The sequence below is a fragment of the Pseudonaja textilis genome, chromosome 1 (assembly GCF_049901715.1).
Source record: "Pseudonaja textilis isolate UNSWEBS1 chromosome 1, rPseTex1.2, whole genome shotgun sequence".
NCBI lineage: Eukaryota > Metazoa > Chordata > Lepidosauria > Squamata > Elapidae > Pseudonaja > Pseudonaja textilis.
Window position 1 is genome coordinate 118,085,569 of NC_141990.1, and position 23,436 is coordinate 118,109,004.

Sequence of the window (23,436 nt, forward strand, 5' to 3'; positions counted from 1 at the left end):
AAACAGTCTTTCTTTAACAGAACTGTGCGATTACTATAGAAGAGCAGCCATATTTGAATTTTAAGGGAAGTAACTTGGCCAAACTTTAACTTTGAAATATTCCTGGCAACACACTAATGTTTTTTTCTTAGTTCCCTTGTTAAAAATCTCTTCAGATTATAGCACATCCCTTTAATTGTATCATCAAAAAATCAAGGAAAAAAAAATAAAAATATCTTTGTCTTCATTTTGCATTTTTTGTGTGGTGAGCACATTAACTCTTCCTCAAGCAAAGAGAAAGACAATTGTTATTCTTTTCCGCCTCATTAAATTGTCAGAGCAAGAGAAGCTGATTGATATATAACTGTTTATCACAAAGATCAATTTGTGAAGTTTGAGGAACACAGTGACCTGCTGTGTTTTAAAGAAAATCTCTCAGAGTGATTCTAAGAAGCACAATAGAAAATATCAAGCATTAGAGGACCAAATACTAAAATCTACTCTCAATTTCTGCATGACACAACTGAAAAGATGAAGGGAACATATAGGATACCCAATAGCTTTATCTGTAAAACTTTTCCTTATGTATAAAGATGTAGATTAAAAATGACTTTATTGGAAGTGTATTGAAATAGGAAATGAATTTGGAGATGCTTATTTTTCAGCTGTTTTTTTTCCTGTCAGATAAAATTGTTTGTGGCCTTTATTTTTCTTCTTAATTTGGAATTGTCCATCTATTTAGCATACCTTATTGTCTTCAGTTATGTTATACACTCTGCACATTATAAAATATTTTCTTGGTTGTACACTATAAGGGATAAGATGAAAAGTGTCAGTTCCTTTTCAATAGTCCTTCTTTGTCCATATATTTTAAAAAGTATATCTTTATATAATCTTTATATGAAAAATGTACCTTTGAAAAATCTTTCAGGACCAGCTCCTTGCCAAAACTATGGTCACAAGCCACGGTCATCTCCACCTTCAAGAAGGGAGATCCCAGTGGACTTCCGGTTTGGGCTTCTTCGGCGATGGACCGAAATCGTGATCGTCCGATTGATCTGTACTCACCACTGGAGCTCCCCGAGCCATCCGGATTCTGGGCTGAAGCCACCCCGTAGAGGTGGTGAAGAAGGGGGAGCTGTCAGTGGGGTTGAGGAGAGCCGCATCTCTCCTCTTCGGCTGGCCATTACTCCCTTTCCCAAAGGCGGTTGCAGCGGTGGTCAGAAATGGCCACCTCAAAGAACCCGACCGGACAAGATTGTGCAAGAGGAAGTTTAAAGGAGAAAGTTTGACTGACCAGGTTGAATGGAGAACATCTATTTAAGGTACCTGGAACCTGAATTTTAAAGACTAATACTATTCCTAAAAAAGATTTTAAGCTGCGAAAGAGAAAGGGAAAGGAAATGGAATTGGCTTTTTTTCCTCTAACATCAACAATTTTAACTGATTTGGAACATTAAGAAGAAGAGATTCGAATAAGAAATTGATACTAATCCACTTTGACATTAATAGGCTATTTCTAACTGAAAATAAAGTGTCAAAGGGATAAAAGATTCTTGGATAATTTAAAAACTTTCTTTAAAAAAAGAAAGAAAGCAGCGGAGGGAAAAAGGAAAAAAGAGGGTGGAATCTGGAAAATGGAGGAGACCACCTGGAACTTAAAAAGAAATTGATAGTGGAATTTTAACAAGGCTTGCAAAAGATACATTGTAGCTGAAACTTTGCTACAAGATAACAAAGCCCCTGGAAAGAGAAAGTGAGAAAAGAAGCAAGAGACAGCTTTGGATTATTGGATGATTCCTGGAACTTTGGATGGAGGATCCTAATGAAATAAAATAAAATCAATTGGGAGTTGTTTAAATTTTTTTAAAATGGCATCACTCCTTGAAGAGTTAAAAATGAGACTTAAAGAACAAAAAGAAGAAGCACAAGACAGAAGAGGATCTTTTGGCTTCGTATTTCAATTTTTAGAAATGGAGATCTTGAACTATGAAAAACAACAAGAAACGCTGGCAGAACAAGAAGGGTGGGACAACGAAGAAGCCATCTTTAATGACCAAGCAATTTTAAGCGGGGTAAAAAAGGGAAAGGGGGGAAAGGGAGTTAAAAATTTAAGCACTAAAGCAACAACCAAGAAAAGAGTAAATTGAAAAGTAATCATAATATCAGGAAGAAGCAGAAGGTAGGATCACAGAAGGGAGAATCAGATAGAAAAGGGAATAAAAAAGAGAGGGAGAAGAAGAGAGGGAAGAGGGAAAGGAAAAGAAGCTACAAAGGACAGAAACAAGATATAGAGGTACAGGTAAAACATACAAGAATTAAAGGTATAAACCTATTTAAAATACACAGAGACAATGGTTAAAATGTAACTTAAGGAGAGGATTCTGCAAGGGTGCATGGGATAGCATTGTTATATAATATGTTAGATGATTAAAGTGATAGAAAAAATTTCTATTGATGTGTAGTGGAATATTTGTTTGTAAAGAGAATAAGGCTCTCAATGATTTAAAAAGAACGTTTTAAAAAAACCTGAAAAGAAACATGGAAGATTTTTATCAGTTGATAAGATGAACTTGAATAAGAATAATGACTTTATTGACTACTGTTAATAACTATTGTTTGGTTTTTTATTTAAAGACAGTAATAACTAAAATATGAAATATAGATGATTAAAGTGAAAGACAACTGATATTACTAGGTAATGTTGGTTAAAAGAAATAGAAATGTAAAAGATTGTTATTAATATTAATGGCAGAGCTGTACTTGAATAGAATAATTATTCCATTTACTATTCTTGTACATATATACACAGATATATATACATATATACATTTTTTTTAAAGAATTTAGTGTGTATTTTAAGGGAATGTACCAAGCAGAATTCGATTGAAAATAGGTATGTGTTATAAAATAGAGGTTAGAAAATAAATGTTATAACTGTAAAGATGTAACTTAAATTTTTAAATAAGATTTGAAAAAAGATATAAAGGTGTTACACTCCAGTCTAGCAATTACAGGGGAAAATTTGTTTTATGAGAGAAGATAATATGAAATTGTAAACAGGACAGATGAAAGTATAAAAACATTGATTAGAAAGATTTTAAAAATTAGAAAAAGATATGTAATTGAATTAAGAAAGGAATGAGATAATTTAAAATAAGGCTATAGGAAGTAAAGAAAGGGAAAAGCTATTGAAAAAAATTGTGAAAATAGTTATAAGATGTGGATTAGAATGTATGAAATTTATTTAAGGCAGGGGTACCCAACTCAACTTGTTGACTCCCAAACATTCATTAAAGGAAAACAATTTCATAAATACTATTCTAATAGTACTACAAATCATCATCATCATGCCCTTGAATAGTTTCATTGATCTTTAGGAGTCAATATTGACCACTTTTGGAAACCCTGATCTAAGAAAAGATATTAATCATGAAATGAAGGAGAAGAAATAGCCCTCAGCTATACTAAAGGAAAAAAACCTATAGAACTGCTTTTAATCTAAAGGGTAAAACTTGCTTCTTCCAACAATGTATTAGTGCCATCTATTCTCCTTCGCAGCTTCTATTATAAACATATATAAACTTACCATTTAAGCTGCTCTCCTATACTCATTCCAGTTTAGTTCTAATTACTTAAACAAAAATCCTGTCCCAACAAAGACATTTTTGCCACAGTTTGCAAGATTTTCAGTCCATCCAGACTAAAGGCCAACATATTTTTCTATTGAAGAATTCCTTTCTGCCGTGTGCCCTTTTCTCTTCCAAGAGATCAAATACCATCCTCTCTCTTGTGGGAGGGTTTTCTTGGGACATATATACTTTTATACATGTGAGTGTGCATTTGCATATTTACATATATAGATTCATAAAGTTAAGTTAAATTTATACACTCAAGGTTAAAGCATCATACAGCACATATATAAAAGCACAACAAGCAGTTTTTAAAAAATCTCTTTCTTTTCCAGGATGCACTCTAGTAACTTTTCTTTTTCGTCCTATCTTTCTGATATGTTCAACAGAATACACGTCTTGACTATTTGGCAACCAAATTCTGCCTCCTACCATTGTCGCAGCTATATGTGTTTAATCCTTTTTTTCATTTGAAATGGTTGGGGATCTGCTATTCTGAGTTACAACTCTATGCAGATTTATTTACGGGGAGGCATATATAGGCATCTGTAGTAGAGGGCATGGTGAGGAAGGATATTGCCATTAAAACTCTGATCCTTATGCACTTGTATACAGGGATTATGGTTGTATCATGCCATCATTTTGTCATCATCATGGTTAAGAAAAGATGCCTATAACACATATATCTATGTTTTTAAAGCATGTATGATATTCTTTATGAAAATATAACCAGAATAGTGAAAAAGTAGTTCAAATAGATTATAAAAATAATTGTAATTTTTTAACATGTGTGTTTTATATGCCTGTTTGGAACTGTAAATAACAATTGTAAGTGATAGCCCAGTTTGTTTGTGCTAAGTATTAAGATGTTGTGTGAATTCACAATCTTTTCCTGCAGGTGATTGTTGTGATCATGCTTGTTAAATATATCACTGTTTTAGTCAAGCTGTTTACATAAACATCACTTCCTCCCCTCCCCCTTTCTCTCTCTCTGCCTCCTTCCCTTCCTCCCCTGCCTCCTTCTCTCTCTCTCTCTTCTCTCTCTCTCCCTCTCTGTCTCCACAGCAGCAGATTCTTCTTGTTTCTCTGTTAATCAGTGTTTTCGGAAATGTTTTTGGCTCAGAATTGATTTTGCTGACATAAAAATTATGAATAGTGTTAGAGGTCAGTGCCGATGCCAATTTTGCTCTTGATTGTTAGATATAAGTGAAGAGCCTGCAGCTTTTTCAGCACAACTGAAGCATATTGTATGATGGCTAAATCCAGTATATTTAATAGCTGCTTCCCTTTACTCTTTCAGATTCTATGCTAACACTTATTAATTCTATTAACCTGAGGTATCTATTTAAGGCTATATAAGAACTTATTTAGTAACGTTCCCATGTGCAGAACTGCTGCAGCATTAGGAGGGGTTATGTCCCCAAAGTCTTCTTCACTCACTTAATTATGGCAAACAGCTATTTCTGCCTCTTTTATTGCATGAAATGAGAGCAAGCCACCTTAAGATAAATACAGCACGCACTAAATGTCATCCTTCAAAACACCTCCAAATCCATGGTAAAGCTGGTAAAAATATATAGTCAGCGGTTTGTATCAAGCATCAATTTTTCTGTTGCCTTGTCTGTAAAAACAAAGCTTTCTGTGATTTTGTGATTTTTCTGAAATTGGCACTTCTATATAATATTTAAAAAAGATTCTTTCTGATGGGGCATTTAAAAATAGATCTAGATTACAAATCACCAATAGGGATTACTATATTTATGATGGCTGAAAAGTCTAGTATGTCTATACTAAAGTAAATAGTATTTTTGATTTAATTTTTTGATATTTTAAGAAGTTGTGGTGATTGTCCTCATAAAACAGCTATAGTGGGGAGGGTTGGTGATTCACAAAACACTTGACATGGGGATTTGTCAGAAAGTAAACTTCTACTTACTACCCAATCTTAGCCTTCAAGATACTCTCTATCAGACTAATTCAATGACTGATGCTGATTATGTCCCATCAAGTCAGTGCTGATTCTTAGCAACCTCATAGATACATTTTCATCAGTAGTATCTATTCCTAATCTGGTCCTTCAATATTCAAACCATGCAATCATTGCCAGTGTACTTGAGGCCATTCAACTTACTGCTAGTCATTCTCTTCTATGTCTCCCAGCATTATAAATTTCTCAATAGAGCTGGTGGAATATACACAATACATTCAGAATATAACTTGAACCTGGTAACATGTGCCTTAAGTGAGAACACTGGATTGATTTATTCAACAATCCATTTGATTTTTCTTCTTGGACCAGGACTCTCCTCCAATTCCAAAGTTTACAAATATCAACTCTCTTTTTATTCTGCTTTTTCAAAGTTTAACTTTCTATTGCCTGTGTGATTCTGCATGAGACATTTTTCTAGACTGCTTCACTGTTGATGGTCAATACTAAAAGGCAGAAGCTATCCATCACTTCAGTATTTTCTTTGATAGTCCTAAGGCTGGTTGCGGTACCTCTTAGTCTTCTTTATATTAATTTGTTCTTCTTTATTTTTAATCCTACCCCCTCCTTTTTATGTGCATTTTTATTTTCATTCTTAATTTACCAAATATTTTCATTTCCAGCTGCCAAAGTAATGTTAGTAATATAGCACAGGTTACTAGTGTTTCTTCCTCCAATTTTAAAACCACATTCATTTTTTTCATTTTCCCTCAATATATATTTGGCCGCATCACTTTTTTCACTTGGAGCCAGTCTGCTTTGCCATGTTCCATCTGAACTATTATTATTATTTATTAAATTTATATGCCACACATCTTGTTGTTTGAGGTGACCCTGGGCAGTCTATGGCATCCTCTAGATATGAGTTTCACATGAGGACAGTAAAATATTCTGGGATTCCTATTTTCCTGAAGACATAGTCAATCTAACTGAAGATCTTTCTGTAAGCAATAAACACATATTGACCTTTTTTTGAGTTCTATGGCTTTCTTGATTATCTACTGTGCATCAGCTATAATGTCCCTTATTCCTTGACCTTTCCATAACTCACAGAGAAAGGTGCACACTTGGAATTTGAATATTAATCAAGATATGGATGCAAAAGAATTAACTATGATATATGTTTAAAAAAATGTTTTTAGAAAAGCCACAGAGTTTCTACCTAATACTTGTATTTAATTTGATATAAAGTCATCTTGAATCAAATTCAACTTCTGGTGACTTTCATAGAAATAATAATGCAGTTGCCTTCATATAACATGAAAATGGTTTGCTATTGCCTTTCTTCCGGGATATATTTTAACTCCCTGAATTATAACAGATTGTTGCTTCTTGGAGAAACTTTTGTTTATGAAGTCCATTTGATTTAATTGTATGAGTCTCCATTAAAGTGCCTCATATTTTAGTTTCAGAGGAAGAAATAATATAGTCCTTTTTGTGTAACATTACATATAACAGAATTGAAACTTTATTAGAAAAGCTGCCAAAGTAATTTCAGAATAGGTTTATTTGCTCCTGTGATATCTGCAACTTTAGATTAGAAAATGTATTTTACTTCATAATCACCCGTACTATCAAAGTGTATATCAAAAGGTAGCATAATGTACATGCTTTGATGACCAATACAAAAAAATACATTTGGAAGAGGATGGATCTCAATCTTATTCATCACATAAATAATATTTACATGATATGATTATTTAAGAAAGCTTAAAATATGTATGTGGTAAAAGACATTCCTATTTCTTACCTACATTTCCAGTCATTAAGTACGAATTCTGAAAGTCCATCATCCCCATTCCAACAATGTGTATAAAATCTTCAATCACCTGCATTAATTCTATGGAGCCTTGGTAGATCTTTGGGATGAAAAATAAAAGGTCTCACGCTCAGTAACTGCAGGATTCCAATTTGTACAATAATCACCAGCAGCATAACAAAATGAATGAAATCTGCAAGAGTTGGGTTGTTCCATGGGCGCCTTTTCATCAACAGTACATGCTCTCATGGTTCAAGTTTGTTGTCCCAGAAACATCTAAAATGGATTGACATATGCACTGAAAGGTAGGGGATCTTTCAGGACATAATGAGCATTAAATGAGAACCTCTTGGGAGAAGTAGAAGGGACTTGCTTGAGTTTCCTGATGAATTTAGCACACTGTTATTTTTTGATTCAGTGTATACATTTATAATAATTACAATGCAGGTAATTTTGCATTGCAAGTTCTTTTAATAAGAAATCAAAAGGAAAATATTTTCAACTTATGATAAAAATAATAAAATTTTTGACTGTTCCATCCCCAGACAGCAGTTATGGAAAGTCAATTAAGTGTGGGGGAAAATGGATGATAAATGGGTATCAACAAAAATTCATCTGTTAATTTTTAAAATCAAAAGATGAAGAAGCAATTTAATTAATTATGCATTATTTCTGATTTACATGCCTTTACATGCTAAGTTTACACATAAAATTTGCATATGTATGTTTTCTGAGATTTTGCAATTGGACAAAGTTGGATAACTGTTTTAAATAATTATTTTGCAATATTATTAGATGAATCTCACTCATTCAGTGCTAGCTGTCTTAAAATATATCTTTAAAAACTCATTATGGTAAATCTTCCTAAAATCCTACTGAAGGATTTCTGAAGGTCCTCCTGTCAAATATATCATCTCGTAAGTTATAAAATATGCATATATGGTTTATAACAAACAATGAATATTTAATCTAATGACATCTTGTAGAAAACCAGTTATTTCTTTCCTGACAACCTATCTTGTTATGTTATCTTTTAAGCATTCTGAATTAAATATGTGCAAATATACTAAGGCTGGGACAAATAAGGGAACTTTTATCAATTACAATGTTAATGTCCATAAAGTAAAGGTAAAGGTTTCCCACTCTAGTCATGTCCGATTCTATGGGGTGGTGCTCATCTGCATTTTTTATCCAAAGAGAGCCAGTGTTGTCTGATGACATTTCTGTGGTCATGTGGCCAGGATGACTATATCCCAAAGCACACAGAACACTGTTACCTTCTCACCAAAATGGTACCTATTTATCTACTTGCATTTACATGTTTTTGAACTTCTAGGTAGGCAGGACCTAGGGTAAGGACAGCAGCTCATCCCATCATGTGGCATTCAGGTCTCCATTGTCCATTGGAAAACTGGGCTGTCAGTTTTCCAATGGACAAGTTCAATGTTTTTAGCCACTGAACCATCACATCCCTTTAATGTCCATATAAGTATATAAAAAGAGCACTGATGGAGCAGGCCAAATATATATTTGGTATACCTTGCATGCAGAACATGAAGTATTCTGCATGTATATAATTCTAATTCTCTCTGATTTTTGTTCTTTAACAAAGTTAAGTTGTTCTTCATCCTGTAACTTCATGAGAACTAGCAATTATTCATAGCCTTGAAATCTATATATTTGACAATCCAATAGGTGAAAACATGCAGTCACTAGACACACAGGCCTCGGGGGCCAGGCCAACTAGGATGATCTTTGACTGATGAATCAACAACAATCCTTTTGAAAACAGAAAAGAGGGAATGTCAACAGCACTTGGGATATTTACCTGCTGTGCGTCTTCCCATTTTTCTTTGTTTTCTTCATCCAGAAGGTTGCTAACTATTTGAAAGAAGTTCTGAAAATTCAAGGAGACAATTACTTTTTATATAAAAAAATGATGCATCAAAGCAATAAACTATTTTTGAAAAACACAATGAAGTCCTTGTACAGAAGCTTTGTATTTAAATCTGATCAAAAACCATTTCCCTAAGTCAAAAGTAGACAACCTGGAACCCTTCAAACATTAGGGATATAGACCCCAGGCTCTGTAGGATACGGCTGAAGAAAGAGAAGTCCAAAATATGTGAAATGCCCTGATTTCCTCCCCTAAGTCAAGAAAAGACAGGGTTTGTTGTTAAGGTATGCTTTTATGTGATAAATAATAATGATGATTACAACAATAGAATATTTGTCATGATAACCAGAGTTTTATTTGTGATCACTATTATTTAGCAGTCAGTTCTGTTGCCATTACAGTTATTTATTAGCCTGTGTGTGAGCTAGATATTTTAAGAAATCAGATCCATCCATTATGGTGCCTGCCCTACAGAACATCTCAACATGAGATCCAAAGGCACCTAACTTTCCTGGCCTTTTGAAAAGTTGTGATGAACTGGTTCTTCCCCCAAAGGTTGGGTCAGGTTTTTAGTTGAACTCTATATGTATGTAGCTGCTTCATGACTTCCATATGCTGTTTAGGTTATTGTACTATAGTTATTTTTAATTTTGTATGTGGTGCGATTGTATTCTATGTAGGTATCTAAATAATGTATTGTATACTTATAGAGTAGATTGTTCTTGGCTACTTAGGATTATATATTTAACATGGGTGGGGCTGTAAATTCTCTAAATTAATAATCTTTTTTTAAAAAATGTGTTTCACGACGCATGTATAAGAAAGATATGCCTGCCATATCTGTCTTATTCTCTGGCAATTATTGTGTAAAAGTGAAAAACACACAATTGCTATCGCACCACCTGGTAGCATCAGGATATATGATTATAGTCCTTTCTCTTTGCAAATAAATCAGTCCCAGAAGGTGCAGAAAAAACTTCATTTAAAGAAAAGAAAAGGTAAAATTGTAGAAAAACTCATTTTAACTTTAAATATTAAAATAGATGGTCAGTATTGTATAAGATGAAGTACAGTGTTGTTGTGATCTAGAAATTCAGCAATTGCAAATTAAAAGGGGAAGAAAACCAAATAGGAAATATAAAAGGAAACTGAACAATTGACCATAGAGAAAGAGGGTGTTGATCCACTGCCAATATGGAAAAGCTAAATTTTAGGGGATCAATAGCACAGATACCCTGAAGGTTTATTTCAAATTGATAGACAATGCAGTACCTTGAAAATGAGCCAAATCATCAGTGCTTTGATAATCAAGTTGAGTTCCCCAACTCAGCAGTATCTATAATCCCACAGGTGGTAAAGATAATGGGAACTGGGAAACATATTTATTTATTAATCAAATTTATGTAGCTTTAACTTCCTGTTTCTTATGTACTCAACAAAATCAGTAGCATTTATTGCTATATTACTCTGTTTAGGATTATGTTATGCAAAATACCTTCTGAATATTTGCTTGAATTCAGTGAAGCTTACAGGTTGAGAACCATTGATATAGTCCATAATTTTATTCTCTTCTAATATAGAATGCAACCAGATCCATTCATCGTTGGGATACAAAGCCAGCAAAGAAATGAAAACAAGTCAAACTCAAGACAATTAATTGTTTACAAAGGCCTAAAATGCCACTCTATAGGATCAAGTTATGAGGTAGCATTTTCCTTTCAATTTCTTCTTCTAGCTATGGTGTTTCCATTGGGCAGCCTTTCTATTGCCAAATTAACAATATTTCCCAGGAATGAGAAAAAGGCATCCATAACCTTATAGTACTTTATGTTTATGTAGTTCTCCTACATGAAAAGCAGTCACACAATAACTCTGCTGCTTTTTCTGTACATAAACTGTATAAATTCTGCAAATATATCACACATACGCACAATGTATGAGGTTGCTATTTTATATAATATTCTGAAACATCCCAAATTCTTCTCCCAGTTCAGAATCCAGGTCAAAATGCAAATTGGTTGATTCTACCAGAAGTTACCTGGGACAGAATTGGGTGATGATATTTATTTCTAATTACTTGATTACCAAGATTTGAAACTTAATCATACTTGAACTGGAAGGCTGGAAGAAATGTAGACATGATAAATGCTGTGGAATATGAATAGGAGGAAGAACAAAATCGCCCACATTTCTATGATGCCTTGAAAAGAGAGGTATGATGTGAGCAATTCTGTATCTGAGCTTTTGAATATTTTGCATACAGAATCATTCAAAAAACTTTAATTACCCTTTCATTAAAATAATATCAGATAATATCTTGAAAATACTCTAAAGTATTCTGCCACTCTGCTGTCATCTCCCACCCACTTGCACCTCCAAAGCCCCAACATACTCCAAAAAGAACATAGCAGATGGTACAGAAGGAAGAAAGCAATAGCAAAAGCATCCAGCAGCAGCCTCTCAAAGCAGCCCTCCTCTCAGCCTGATCTTAATATCCATCAGCAGTCCAGCCCTCCAAAAATATAACATCAAAATTGGCACCCCACCCAAAACCAGTCCAAGGAACCACTGCTAAATCTGTAACAAGAATATTGCAGCCACCAACATGCTGTCAAAAACAATAAAGCAATGATTTATTCCTCCTTCAACAGCTGTCCTTCGGCTCGCTGAATTCTGGTCCAGTCCAGCCCACTCCTGAACCTCAAATCCAAACAGCCTAACAGCCAGAAACAGTCTACATACATACATACATACATACATACATACATACATACATACATACATCACTCCACCAGGGAAATATATCCATTAAATTTTTTTGCAAACACGTCATGTAATAATCATGAGATTATTACAGCCCAGCCCAAATGTGTCTCCTTCCCTCTTCACTATCTTTTATTCCATCTATATTTCTTTGTTATATTCCTTTGTAATGTAGTCCTGATACAAATACTTTTCTGGAAAAAAAATCCTGAATATATTTTCACGTGCAGTACATACAGGTGAAACTTGAAAAATCAGAATATGATGCAAAAGTTCATTTATTTCAGTAATGCAACTTAAAAGGTGAAACTAATATATGAGATAGACTCATTATATGCAAAGCAAGATAGTTCAAGCTGTGATTGGTCATAATTGAGATGATTATGGCTTACAGCTCATGAAAACCCCAAATCCACAATCTCAGAAAATTAGAATATTGTGGAAAGGTTCAATATTCTAGGCTCAAAGTGTCCCACTCTAATCAGCTAATGAAGCCATAATACCTGCAAAGGGTTCCTGAGCCTTGAAATGGTCTCTCAGTCGGGTTCAGTGGGAATCACAATCATGGGAAAGACTGCTGACCTAACAGTTGTGCAGAAAACCATCACTGACACCCTCCATAAGGAGGGAAAGCCTCAAAAGGTAATTGCAAAAGAAGTTGGATGTTCCCAAAGTGCTGTATCAAAGCACATTAATGGAAAGTTATGTGGAAGGGAAAAGTGTGGAAGAAAAAGGTACACAAGCAGCAGGGATGACCGCAGCCTGGAGAGGATTGTCAGGAAAGGGCCATTCAAAAGTTTTGGGGAATTTCACAAGGAGTGGACTGAGGTTGGAGTCAGTGCATCAAGAGCCACCACACACAGACAGATCCTGGACATGGGCTTCAAATGTAAAATTCCTCTTGTCAAGCCACTCCTGAACAACAAACAATGTCAGAAGCATCTTACCTGGACTAAAGAAAAATAGAACTGGTCTGTTGCTCAGTGGTCCAAAGTCCTCTTTTCTAATGAGAGCAACTTTTGCATCTCATTTGGAAACCAAGGACCCAGAGTCTGGAGGAAGAATGGAGAGGCACATATTGCAAGATGCTTGAAGTCCAGTGTGAAGTTTCCACAGTCTGTGTTGATTTGGGGAGCTATGTAATCTGCTGGTGTTGGTCCACTGTGCTTCATTAAGTCCAGGATCAACGCAGCCGTCTACCAGGAGATTTTGGAGCACTTCATGGTTCCTTCCACAGACGAGCTTTATCGGGATGCTGACTTCATTTTCCGGCAGGAAAATGCACCTGCCCACACTGGCAAAAGCACCAAAATCTGGTTCAATGACCATGGGATTATTCTGCTTGATTGGCCAGCAAACTCACCTGACCTGAACCCCATAGAGAATCTTGGGGTCATTGCCAAGAGAAAGATGAGAGACATGAGACCGAACAATGCAGAAGAGCTGAAGGCCACTATTGAAGCATCCTGGTCTTCCATAACACCTCAGCATTGCCACAAGCTGATAGCTTCCATGCCATGCCTCATTGAGGCAGTAATTGCTGCAAAAGGGGCCCAAACCAAGTTCTGAGTACATATGCATGCTTCTACTTTTCAGAGGTCTGATATTGTTCTATGTACAATCCTTGTTTTATTCAATGCATGTAATATTCTAATTTTCTGAGATTGTGAATTTGGGGTTTTCATGAGCTGTAAGCCATAATCATCACAATTATGACAAATCGTGGCTTGAACTATCTTGCTTTGCATGTGTTGAGTCTATTTCATATATTAGTTTCACCTTTTAAGTTGCATTACTGAAATAAATGAACTTTTGCACGATATTCTAATTTTTTGAGTTTCACCTGTATTTTCACTGGATGATTTTAAGCAACAGGAAAAAAAAAATCTGCATTCATTCATCTGGACCCATTTTAGTTTGGTTTAAGGCTAGGTTTCAGCATGGAGACAGCATATGCCTGCTGATAATTTTGGCAGAGCCCTCTGTGTGTGTGTGTGTGTGTGTGTGTGTGTGTGTGTGTGTGTGTGAACACTATGCTTCTGGTTTGCTTGGTGGCTTTCAATTGTTGCTGATCTTTGTTATTCTTGGATGTGAGTCTATTACTGAACTGTTTTTGATATTGGACTTTGATTTTGGATTATCCCTGGACTGAAAAACTGACTGCTTTAACTGAGTATGACTTGGACTGCTTGTTGGACTTTGCTTAACCGTTTACTGGAAGTAAAAACCTACATTTTACTATACAGTGCATCTGTGTGCTAGTTGTGTGTTATTCCTCACTACTCTCACTACGTCTCCCTGTGTGCACTCATTCTCCTAACAGAGAATTACGTCAACAAAACGTCCTCATAGAAAAACAAGAAAGTCTAGTTGCCTTTCGGGGAAAAAAAAACACCTTTGGGACAATCATGATCTGGATGACTGGGAATCTCCATAGACATATATCAAAGGAAACACAGAGAAATCAAGGAGAAGGCTAAGCTACTATTCTGACTCATTTTTTTCCCTTGTGAAAATGATATACGTTCTAGTAGATGGTTGTGAAGAACTAGTTCAAGTGGTAGGATCCCACTCAAGCTTCACAGAACATGGTAGGAAATACCTAATGATTTTAATGGGTTCAAATCTCTAGGGCTAAGTGGACTGTATCCTAGGATGTTAAAGGAACTTGCCAATTGCTTGACCCAAAATCTAGATATTATATTTGAGAAATCTTGGGTAATACTGAATCAAATTTGGGAGATTTAACTTCACATCAACGCCGGGCAAAATTCTATATTTGAGTGCTTTGTAAATAACTTGGAAGCAATGAGTAATTCTTGGAAATCCACATATATATGTGAATAAAAAGGAGTAATCTCATTTTATATTTTGATGGTGTAACTTCAAAGCCAAGCCAAAGCCGCAGCCAAAGCCAAAGCCATACAATTCATTGTGTCTTCAGAAAAAACATTGATCAAAGTACCCATCTTTTGATTACAGATCTAAAGTAGGGGCTGAATATATTATTTTGGAAAATGAAAACTAGGTCAATTTGTATTGAAATAGAAGAAACCCTACATTCCTCAGCCTTCACAGCTATGTAATAGACTTTCTTTTATTGTTAATTGAAAAAAATGGAAGGAGTAAAAATCAGATAGTCACTTTCTCTGAAATTATTTTTTTCATGGGGAAAACCTTTCCCTTTTATGTCTGTGGATGCTTAATCAAATATGCGCCCTGTCATTTAATTCTGACGGAATGTGCATTCATGCCCAATTGCATTATATAGCCCCTCTGATAAAACTAACCTCAAGTTGTTTGATGCAAGGCCCACATTTTAATCTTCAAAGAGAAATGAATCTGGATAGAATATGAATGAAAGTAGATCTGGGGTAATTATAATGCAGATCTATTTTTTTTCTGGTAAGTAGAGTTAAAGCCTAAGAATCAGGCGCAAAAAATTGTCTGTATTCTTTTGTAATTTTTAAACCCAGTTAGCTCAATTTCCTATTATAAAAATGATTTCAGTGTTTCACAGGCAATTCTAATACATGAAATTGTCTGAATTATTATTCCCCTTTTTATGTATCTGTTATCTGAGCTGCATGATAGGAGCACTTTGAGCACTTTTAATACAAGCTGTTTCCACCATATTAGAGTTCCCAGTTTGCATATTGGCATATGCTGGATTTTCAAATTTTCTTACATATACATAAAAGGCCATGCTGAATTACAGTTTAAGTACCATTATACTATTTGTCACAAAACAATTTATGAATGATATTTTATAATTTCATGTTCAAAAGGATACACACTTAAAAAACAGACAAACAAACACATGAATGTTGTGATAAAAATTAGTTACCAATAAATCATCTAGGTTTTCTGCCAGGATTTAATTTTAACGTACTTTATGTTCTGCCTTGCCCAGAATGCAAAATAAAATAAAATAAAATGACAGACATATTCCAATTTTAGGTGTAATTTTGTTGAATAAATCCTAGTACAAGTTTATTCAAGGGCAATTTGCTATTCCATATAACAATCAATTAGTAATTAAAGTGATTTAGTCAAAGTTGCTAATTAGGAAATATATTTCACCTAAATGCGCAAGCAGCAGCACAAAGTTCTCCTGTACTACAATTCCAAAACTGTAGTATCAGAGAGCACCAGTAGTTATAGTGCTCTGTAGGATAGCAGATTACAAAAATGAATCAGCAACATTTCAACACTTGGCTGATTTTGGCTGATCCTAATCCATTGAATTCCAGGCTGTGTTGCATTTAGGGATGCTCATTTATTTCACTGTGTTTTCATGTGATTTTGTCACACTTTTTATCCACACTGAACACTCAAGACCCCTAACAATAATTAGAATATAAAATAGAAATCAAAGATGAAAGCCAGGGTTAAAATTATTAACAAATAAAACTGTTGGAAAAAATGTCCCTTGGCTAAAGACAGAGAGTGGAAGCACAAAGCGATACAAAATTGTTGCCGGGGGGTAAGGATTTATTGGGTTTTGCATTTGGAGTTTTACTACCTGGAGTCACCGTAAGTTGGGAGGCCATATATATTTCAACAATATAAAAGAATATTAGTAGCACAAGATTGAATGATGGGGTCATTATTGCTCTCTGAGCTTGGTTGTTTTTTGCAGATGTATTATTACATTGATGATGTTACCTAGCTGGGTAATGAAAGATGTGCAAGAAAACAACTAAGCTCAATGGGCACCAAGGACACCACATATAATTTTTTTCTTAATACAATAAATAAGTGTGCTCCATAATAAAGACCACTTTCTTCAAAAGACGGACTTGTAAATGAATGGGTCTCTGTAATTTGGAGTGTAATCGGAGTTCAGAAGAGCCTCTCTTCCTGATCTTAATTTTCTGTCCCAAGTTTGCAACAAGAAACAGTCAGACCTTAAGATATTCAAGGCTTAAACATACTGCTCAACACCTTAAATTAAGCCTGTGAGAAGATGGCAGTTAGTACAGATTATCATTCATGGACAGCTAGTTATTCTGGAATATACTGAGAAGTTTACCTGCCAACTTTTTAATCATTTGAAGTTTCTACACACTTTTCAGGACTTATTAGACAAAGAATAGAGTGCTATATTCAACATAAGATAAAACCAAAGCATAAATACCCAAATTCCATAAACTCAGCAGTAAATGGCATGAACATAATTGAAAAAATGCACTGATAAAGCTGTCAATGTCCTGATAAGAATCTGATATCTAAGGATCAAGAAGCTATTAACAGAGTTGCTTGCATTTTGTATTGTCCTTACAATGATGAGCTAAGGAGATAGAGGACTGCTATAATGAACTGCTGCATATTAAAATTTATCACTACAGTACTAATACTGAGCATTGCACTAATACTCTTAGCACTTTGAAATATTGACCAGACAGAAGCTAAGCAAAGCAAAGCACTATCACATTTATAGGTTCCAGAGGAAGCATTGCAGCTGTTATTTTTATATTGGTATACTGTAGCAAGGGAATGTTTTAAGAAAAAATGATTTTAATTAGCATTTTGCAACAAACCAATTAACCAACCAGAAATGTTCCATTCCTTGCTCACAAAGCCAGATATGCGAACAGTTGCATGATTAATTCTTAGAATAAAATATTTGTCTACTAAACAGATGCCCATATTCTTTGTGCATGGAAATGTAGCAATATTCAATAACAATTCTAAGCCTGAGGTCATTTGAGAAAATTAGAATTCAACGAACATCTAGGAAAATCTGATCACTTTGAAATGCTTTATTAATATATTTACTGGGTATAACAAAAACTCATCTGAATGGTTATAGAAGTTTGGAAACAATTTATAGCTAATGTGTTTTTTAATCTCCAACATTGGTGGCTTTAGCTTGTTATATGACTCTGTCATCAAAAGTAAACAACATTTGGTAGGACAAGTATCCAAAACCAAGCCTCCTTTTAGTAGACTATTCTAGACCCATAGTCAGTTTACCTGGGATATTAAGAGAAAAAATCTGAGAATTTGCCATTGGTGCATACTGGTGCATTCCCGGTACTGATTACAGAAACGATGTGCTTTACATAATTATTTTGTATGTCCCTATTCAAACAACCGTGAAATATGATCACTGTTTATATAGATCAGAGGTCTCATTCTCGCGGCCCATGGGCCAATTGTGGCCCGCAGGACGATATCCTGTGGCCCCCACCGTGATATGAAAGTATAATATAAACTATAATATTATGCGGCCCAGCCTCACCCAGCCTCTGCCTCCAGCGGCCCCCAGGTAAATTGTGTTTGAGACCCCTGATCTAGATTGTCAAGTCTATATGTTTTGCTGTTGTATTTTACAATATTGGTCAGCTGAGTCATGCTTAATAACTTCCTTCAGCCTTTTCAGCTTCTTTGGTGAAAAAAGCATTAATTTTTATATTGCAATACTGTTGACAATAGCTTAGACAAGCTAGACAAGGCTTAGATTTGATATACTATACAATATCTTCTACATACATAATTTTTATAGCAATTTAGATTTATATTTAATTCTAAAAGGTCATAATACTCAGGTGTGGAATAGTGCTACACTACTACAAGCTTCACATTCTAATGCAAACCCCTTCCCTGCCATGATTATATGACACCTCCCAAGTTTGAAAGATACAACAGTTGCAAAGCTGTACTGCTATAGTTAAAATGTAGTAACTATTTTTTTCACTGTAACATATGTGAACAATGTCTAAAATGCTGGCAGCAGGGGGAGTATTTAGAACATAGTGATTTCATTAATATGAAAAACAGGATTGCACTTCTGCAAATGTAGTAATTTTGTGACAACAAAAATAAGAAATCTGAACAGGGAGTTCAAACCTAATGATAAAAAGAATCTGGGTTCTAATCTGCAGCACATAAAGCAATTTTGGAAGCATTTTGATGGCAAGATGATGATACCCTCACAGTGTCATCATCAGGCCACCATTATATACTTATATTCCAACTATGTCACCATGGTTTACATTGACATACATTTGGGTCATTTCCTCCCAAGCTCAACTCCTCTGAGTATTTTTTTTTTGATGGGTGTATAACAATTTATGATTGTCTTTCAAACCTTAAGAGGAAACTGTAGTTGAAATAGATTTCTTAATCTGATTTTGAGAACAAATGAAAAACATGATTATACATTCAGAAGCAATGATGAACAATGGCTTTTTTGAAACTGGAAATCAAAGAAAGTTTTGACATATTTAATACCGTGTTTCTCATATAATAAGGCCGGGTCTTATTTTTTTTGAGCCCCGAAAAAATGGTTAGGCTGTCTTTTGGGGGGTGACTTAATTCCCCCCCTTGCATCTTTGGGCGGGCGGGCAGCGATGGCTTGGATGTTCACCTCGGCATTGGTGGGGCACTTCATATTGGGGTCAACGCAGGCAGCACCATATCCGGGTGTGCAACAAAAGTACTTCCTAACAGCAAGCCCCCCCAATTCCCCCCCATTTCGCATGTTTTAATACAGGCCTTAATTTGGGGGGAGGGGCTTAATTTCATTTCATGCCTATAAAACATGCTGGGACTTCCTATTGGGGGAGGCCATATTGTTGGAGAAACAGGGCAGGAAAGGACAGTTTAAACTTAAGACGTTATCCTGAAATATGCTTTCATCATTGTAACTGAATGACCTTTACTGTAGTGTTTGCATACAGAGGTATAGTACTGGCACAGGGCAATATTGCATTGTTCTATGCATATCATGTCATAGGAATTTCTGGTCATGGGAAATAATGGTGTATGAGTGAGCCAGTGAGTTTTTTTTAAAAAAAAATCATTGCTTGTTAGTACTTTCATAGTTCAACACTGAGCATTTTGTGTTGATGATAGCAGTAACAGTGTTAAAATAATGTATAATTTATTATGATGAGTAAACTCAGCCAACATCTACCCTGGATGACAAGAGTTCTCCAAAATCTTATGAGCCATTCTGTTCCTTGATATATTTTTTTTAATTGGAGATGTTAGGAACTGAATCTTAGCCAGTCTGCATGTAAACCTTTTTACAAGTCAGTTTAGTCTAGTTACGGCTAGAAACCAGGAGATTCTAGAGCCTCTAGGAGGTTCTAGTCCTGCCCTAGTTATGGAAAATGGCTGGGAGACCTTAGTCCAGTCACTTTCTCACAGCCCAGCTCCCCTCACAGGGTTGTTGTGGAGAAAGTAGGAGGAAGAATGAATATTCAATATGTTTGCCACTTGAAGTTTCTTATAAAAATAATAGGCAGGATATAAATAAAATTTTATAACAGTAATAATAAAATATATGAAGTCTTTTTCATATTGTTTCACATACCTGAACACCATCTGATGCAGGGATGTAACTTGCTCTCTTAAATGTATCTGTAACATTTCTGAGAATTTCCACAGAAACTAAAAGATCCCCTGCATAAAAATTCTTCCTCTGAGTTAAATCCAAAAGAGTCTTCGTCACCTGAGACATTCCTTCACCAGCCAGCGTCCTCTGTCCTTTTGCAAGATGTTCTTTAATCTATAAATGATAAAGGAAAATAAAAGCATCAGAACCTATTCTCGTACATTTTTTAAAAAAGATGCTACGAAGGTATTTGCTTGTCTGGCATGTTGGGATAAACCAGAAAAGGGTCAGGGTGTGTGTGTGTGTGTGTGTGTGTGTGTGTGTGTGTGTGTGTGTAAAATTGTGGCCTGAGTGTCACTTTGTGATTGCTTGTTTCTAACTTCACACAGTTAGAACCTTTCCTGAAGTTTCATTGCATTGTTTTCATTGTCCATTTGTGTTCATTTTTGGTGTTTGGGTTTTTAAGGGTACTGTACTGTATGTACATTAAAGTTACACTAAAGGGAGATAAGATGGAACAAATTTTAGGATCTCTAAATCCTAAATCCTAATACACAGAACTTTGTGTATTTACTATGACATTTAGGAGCGTGGAAATGATTAGAAACAGACTCATCTGCATGCCCACAGCTCCTCCTAGTTTAAGCCTTTTGCTTACAAGTCCCAGGCCTATAACATTATAGATATAATTTGCATAAATTAGTGTGTGTATGTGTGTGTGTACATATTAGGGGGCTACTTAGCTCTTCACACAATAAAAAGCTGGTGCAGAGCTAATGAACTGGAGAATTTGGAGGAATATTATTTAAAAAAAAACAGCTGTAGCTTTATACGGAGCTTTCATACATATTTTCTATGAAAACCAAACATCACTGCACAAATAACCACTTTACGGTACCAAATAACCACTTTATGATAGCAATCTACATTCTATTCAAGTCACTGGCAAAGCATTGATTTATAGGTTCTTTTATATTATGTATGTCATAGAGATAAGTGTAAAAAGAATAGCACAGTAGAATCTGATTGACTCAGGCTTGCTGTTAGTTTTGAGCAATTTATCCCCTAAGATGAGAAACTGATGGGATCAAAACATGCTGGAATTTATTTTGGCACAGCATAATAAGTTCTATTTTACCCAGCTGATTTCTTAAGAAGCGAAATCCAACTCTTATGCAATTGCCAGGTGACACTCTCCCCCTCCCCATCTCCCTTGCTGTTTCTTTTGGATTTAAATGGATTATGTGATCTAAACCACATAGAATCATTCTATGAGGCAGGTGGGCTGTTTCTAAGTGTGATATACAGTATAAACAAACACTTTTAAGAGTAACAGATGGAAAAATCCTCTTTTTGTCTATGTAACTGGACTTGATATCTGAAGTTACTATAGAACTTCTCTAGGCAGTCACTTGACATGGTGATAAGAACAAAAGCTTTATATATACAAACATATTTTCTGCTCTGTTGCCCCTATTTAACATATCTTATTTGGAAAAGCACACACAACAGGACTGCAGAATAAATGATAAACGGGAAATCCAGTGCCTCCAAATGGGGGGAAAATTAAACCAACAAATTGAGTAATTATGACATGAAGTCAAAGGATGATGTTAAAATATACATTCTTAGGGGAAAAAAGACAACCTTGAAGTAAACAACAAAGGGACTCAGAATTGTATGCAGAAGAACAGTGTCTATTCTATCCAAAATTGCCCACTAAAGAGATAGCAAGGTTCATACTACTCTTTTCTACATAATTCTTGTTCTACATGACAATTATTGTTCTACATAACAATTTAGTAAGCAAAATACACTTATCTCCTTTATTATTTTTTTATAATAACAGAAAATGTCTTTGCAGTCCAATAAAATAAGTGGTCCCTTCACTCTGTATTAGATATTTTGAATGCAATATATATAGAGATGACAGCACTTTTGTGCTGACTATGAAATATTTCCAAATTATGTGCACAAAAAACATTAGATTCTTACATTGCATACTTATCAATGATGACTGAATATATTAATACTCTTTTGGAAGAAATTATTATTATTTCATTAATAAGTCAGTAGATTAAAGATACTATCAAGATATTTTGGCAGGAGCAATTCAGATTCAATTAACCATGCTCTCTTCTCTTTTGTTCCTGTGATGCTAACAGTGGCAAAGGTGCATTGGGTTTTGAGTTACTGGGCACAAGTTATTTCTTGATATAGTTACCTACAATAGGGATATAAGTTTATTGCATTAATACTGAGCTTTTGGTCACTTAAGAAAACTGTTTTAATCAACATATATTTTTATTTTCTACATGATGGTCATATTTGTAGTGATCTTCTATGTGGGCTTATTAACTTTTCTATGAGCCAAAGGTGATGAAATAAAGCAGCTTTTGAAACATTATTTCAATTGCTGTCTTCTACCTGCAGTCAAGATAATAGACATATACTTGCGATGCAGGATCCCTCTAGAGACCTGTTTTGTTAAAACAACATTCTGTAAGGTTGGGCTAAGAGCAATAAATGTCTACTTCATTTCAAGTTACCATAGCTACAAAAAAAAAAAAAAACCCACAAGGTAGGATAAGCATATTAAAATGTTCTAAGTAAGTAATTGTATTATTATTGTCAGCACTGTGTAAAAAATATATTGACCCAGTCATTACACTGTCCACAAATTATGTTGGTTGTTAAAGAAAAAATGCAAATTATATTATATATGTATGGTATTCAGCTTTGTTCGGGTATTTTCCCACATCAGTTGTGCTTTTAAAGTTGTAGCGATGTTTCAGCAGAATCTCATCTGCCATCATCAGGCTTCTGTATTGTGTTCATCTGTGAGTCAGACTTTCACAGCCGTTTCTGTTTAAAACTTGGTGCTAGCCTACTGAAGTGCCAGAATGGTTTTTTCTTCATCCTGATTGGTTGGGAGTCTTGGTCTGTGTTTATTGGTCTTGGAGTTTGCTGTGTTCTGCTTGATTGGTGTTTCTAATATCTTCTGTCTGTTTTGTAGCTTTTTTTGTCTTGATTGGCTGGCAACATTGGTTTTCCTGTATTGGAGACTTTTAG

The 23,436-nt window shown here is 35.0% G+C and overlaps 1 protein-coding gene across 3 annotated transcripts in view; it reads right to left on the reverse strand.

The window, feature by feature from the left end:
- Nucleotides 1-23,436, reverse strand: part of ADGRB3 (adhesion G protein-coupled receptor B3) — a 517,279-nt gene that overhangs the window by 262,454 nt on the left and 231,389 nt on the right. For all 3 annotated transcript variants that reach the window (XM_087915807.1, XM_087915799.1, XM_026695170.2), the window contains 3 exons: nucleotides 20,344-20,538; nucleotides 9,186-9,254; nucleotides 7,349-7,457 (listed from right to left, as the gene is read on the reverse strand). In XM_087915807.1, coding sequence (XP_087771933.1) covers nucleotides 7,349-7,457; nucleotides 9,186-9,254; nucleotides 20,344-20,538 — 373 coding nt within the window. The remainder of the gene's footprint in view (nucleotides 1-7,348; nucleotides 7,458-9,185; nucleotides 9,255-20,343; nucleotides 20,539-23,436) is intronic.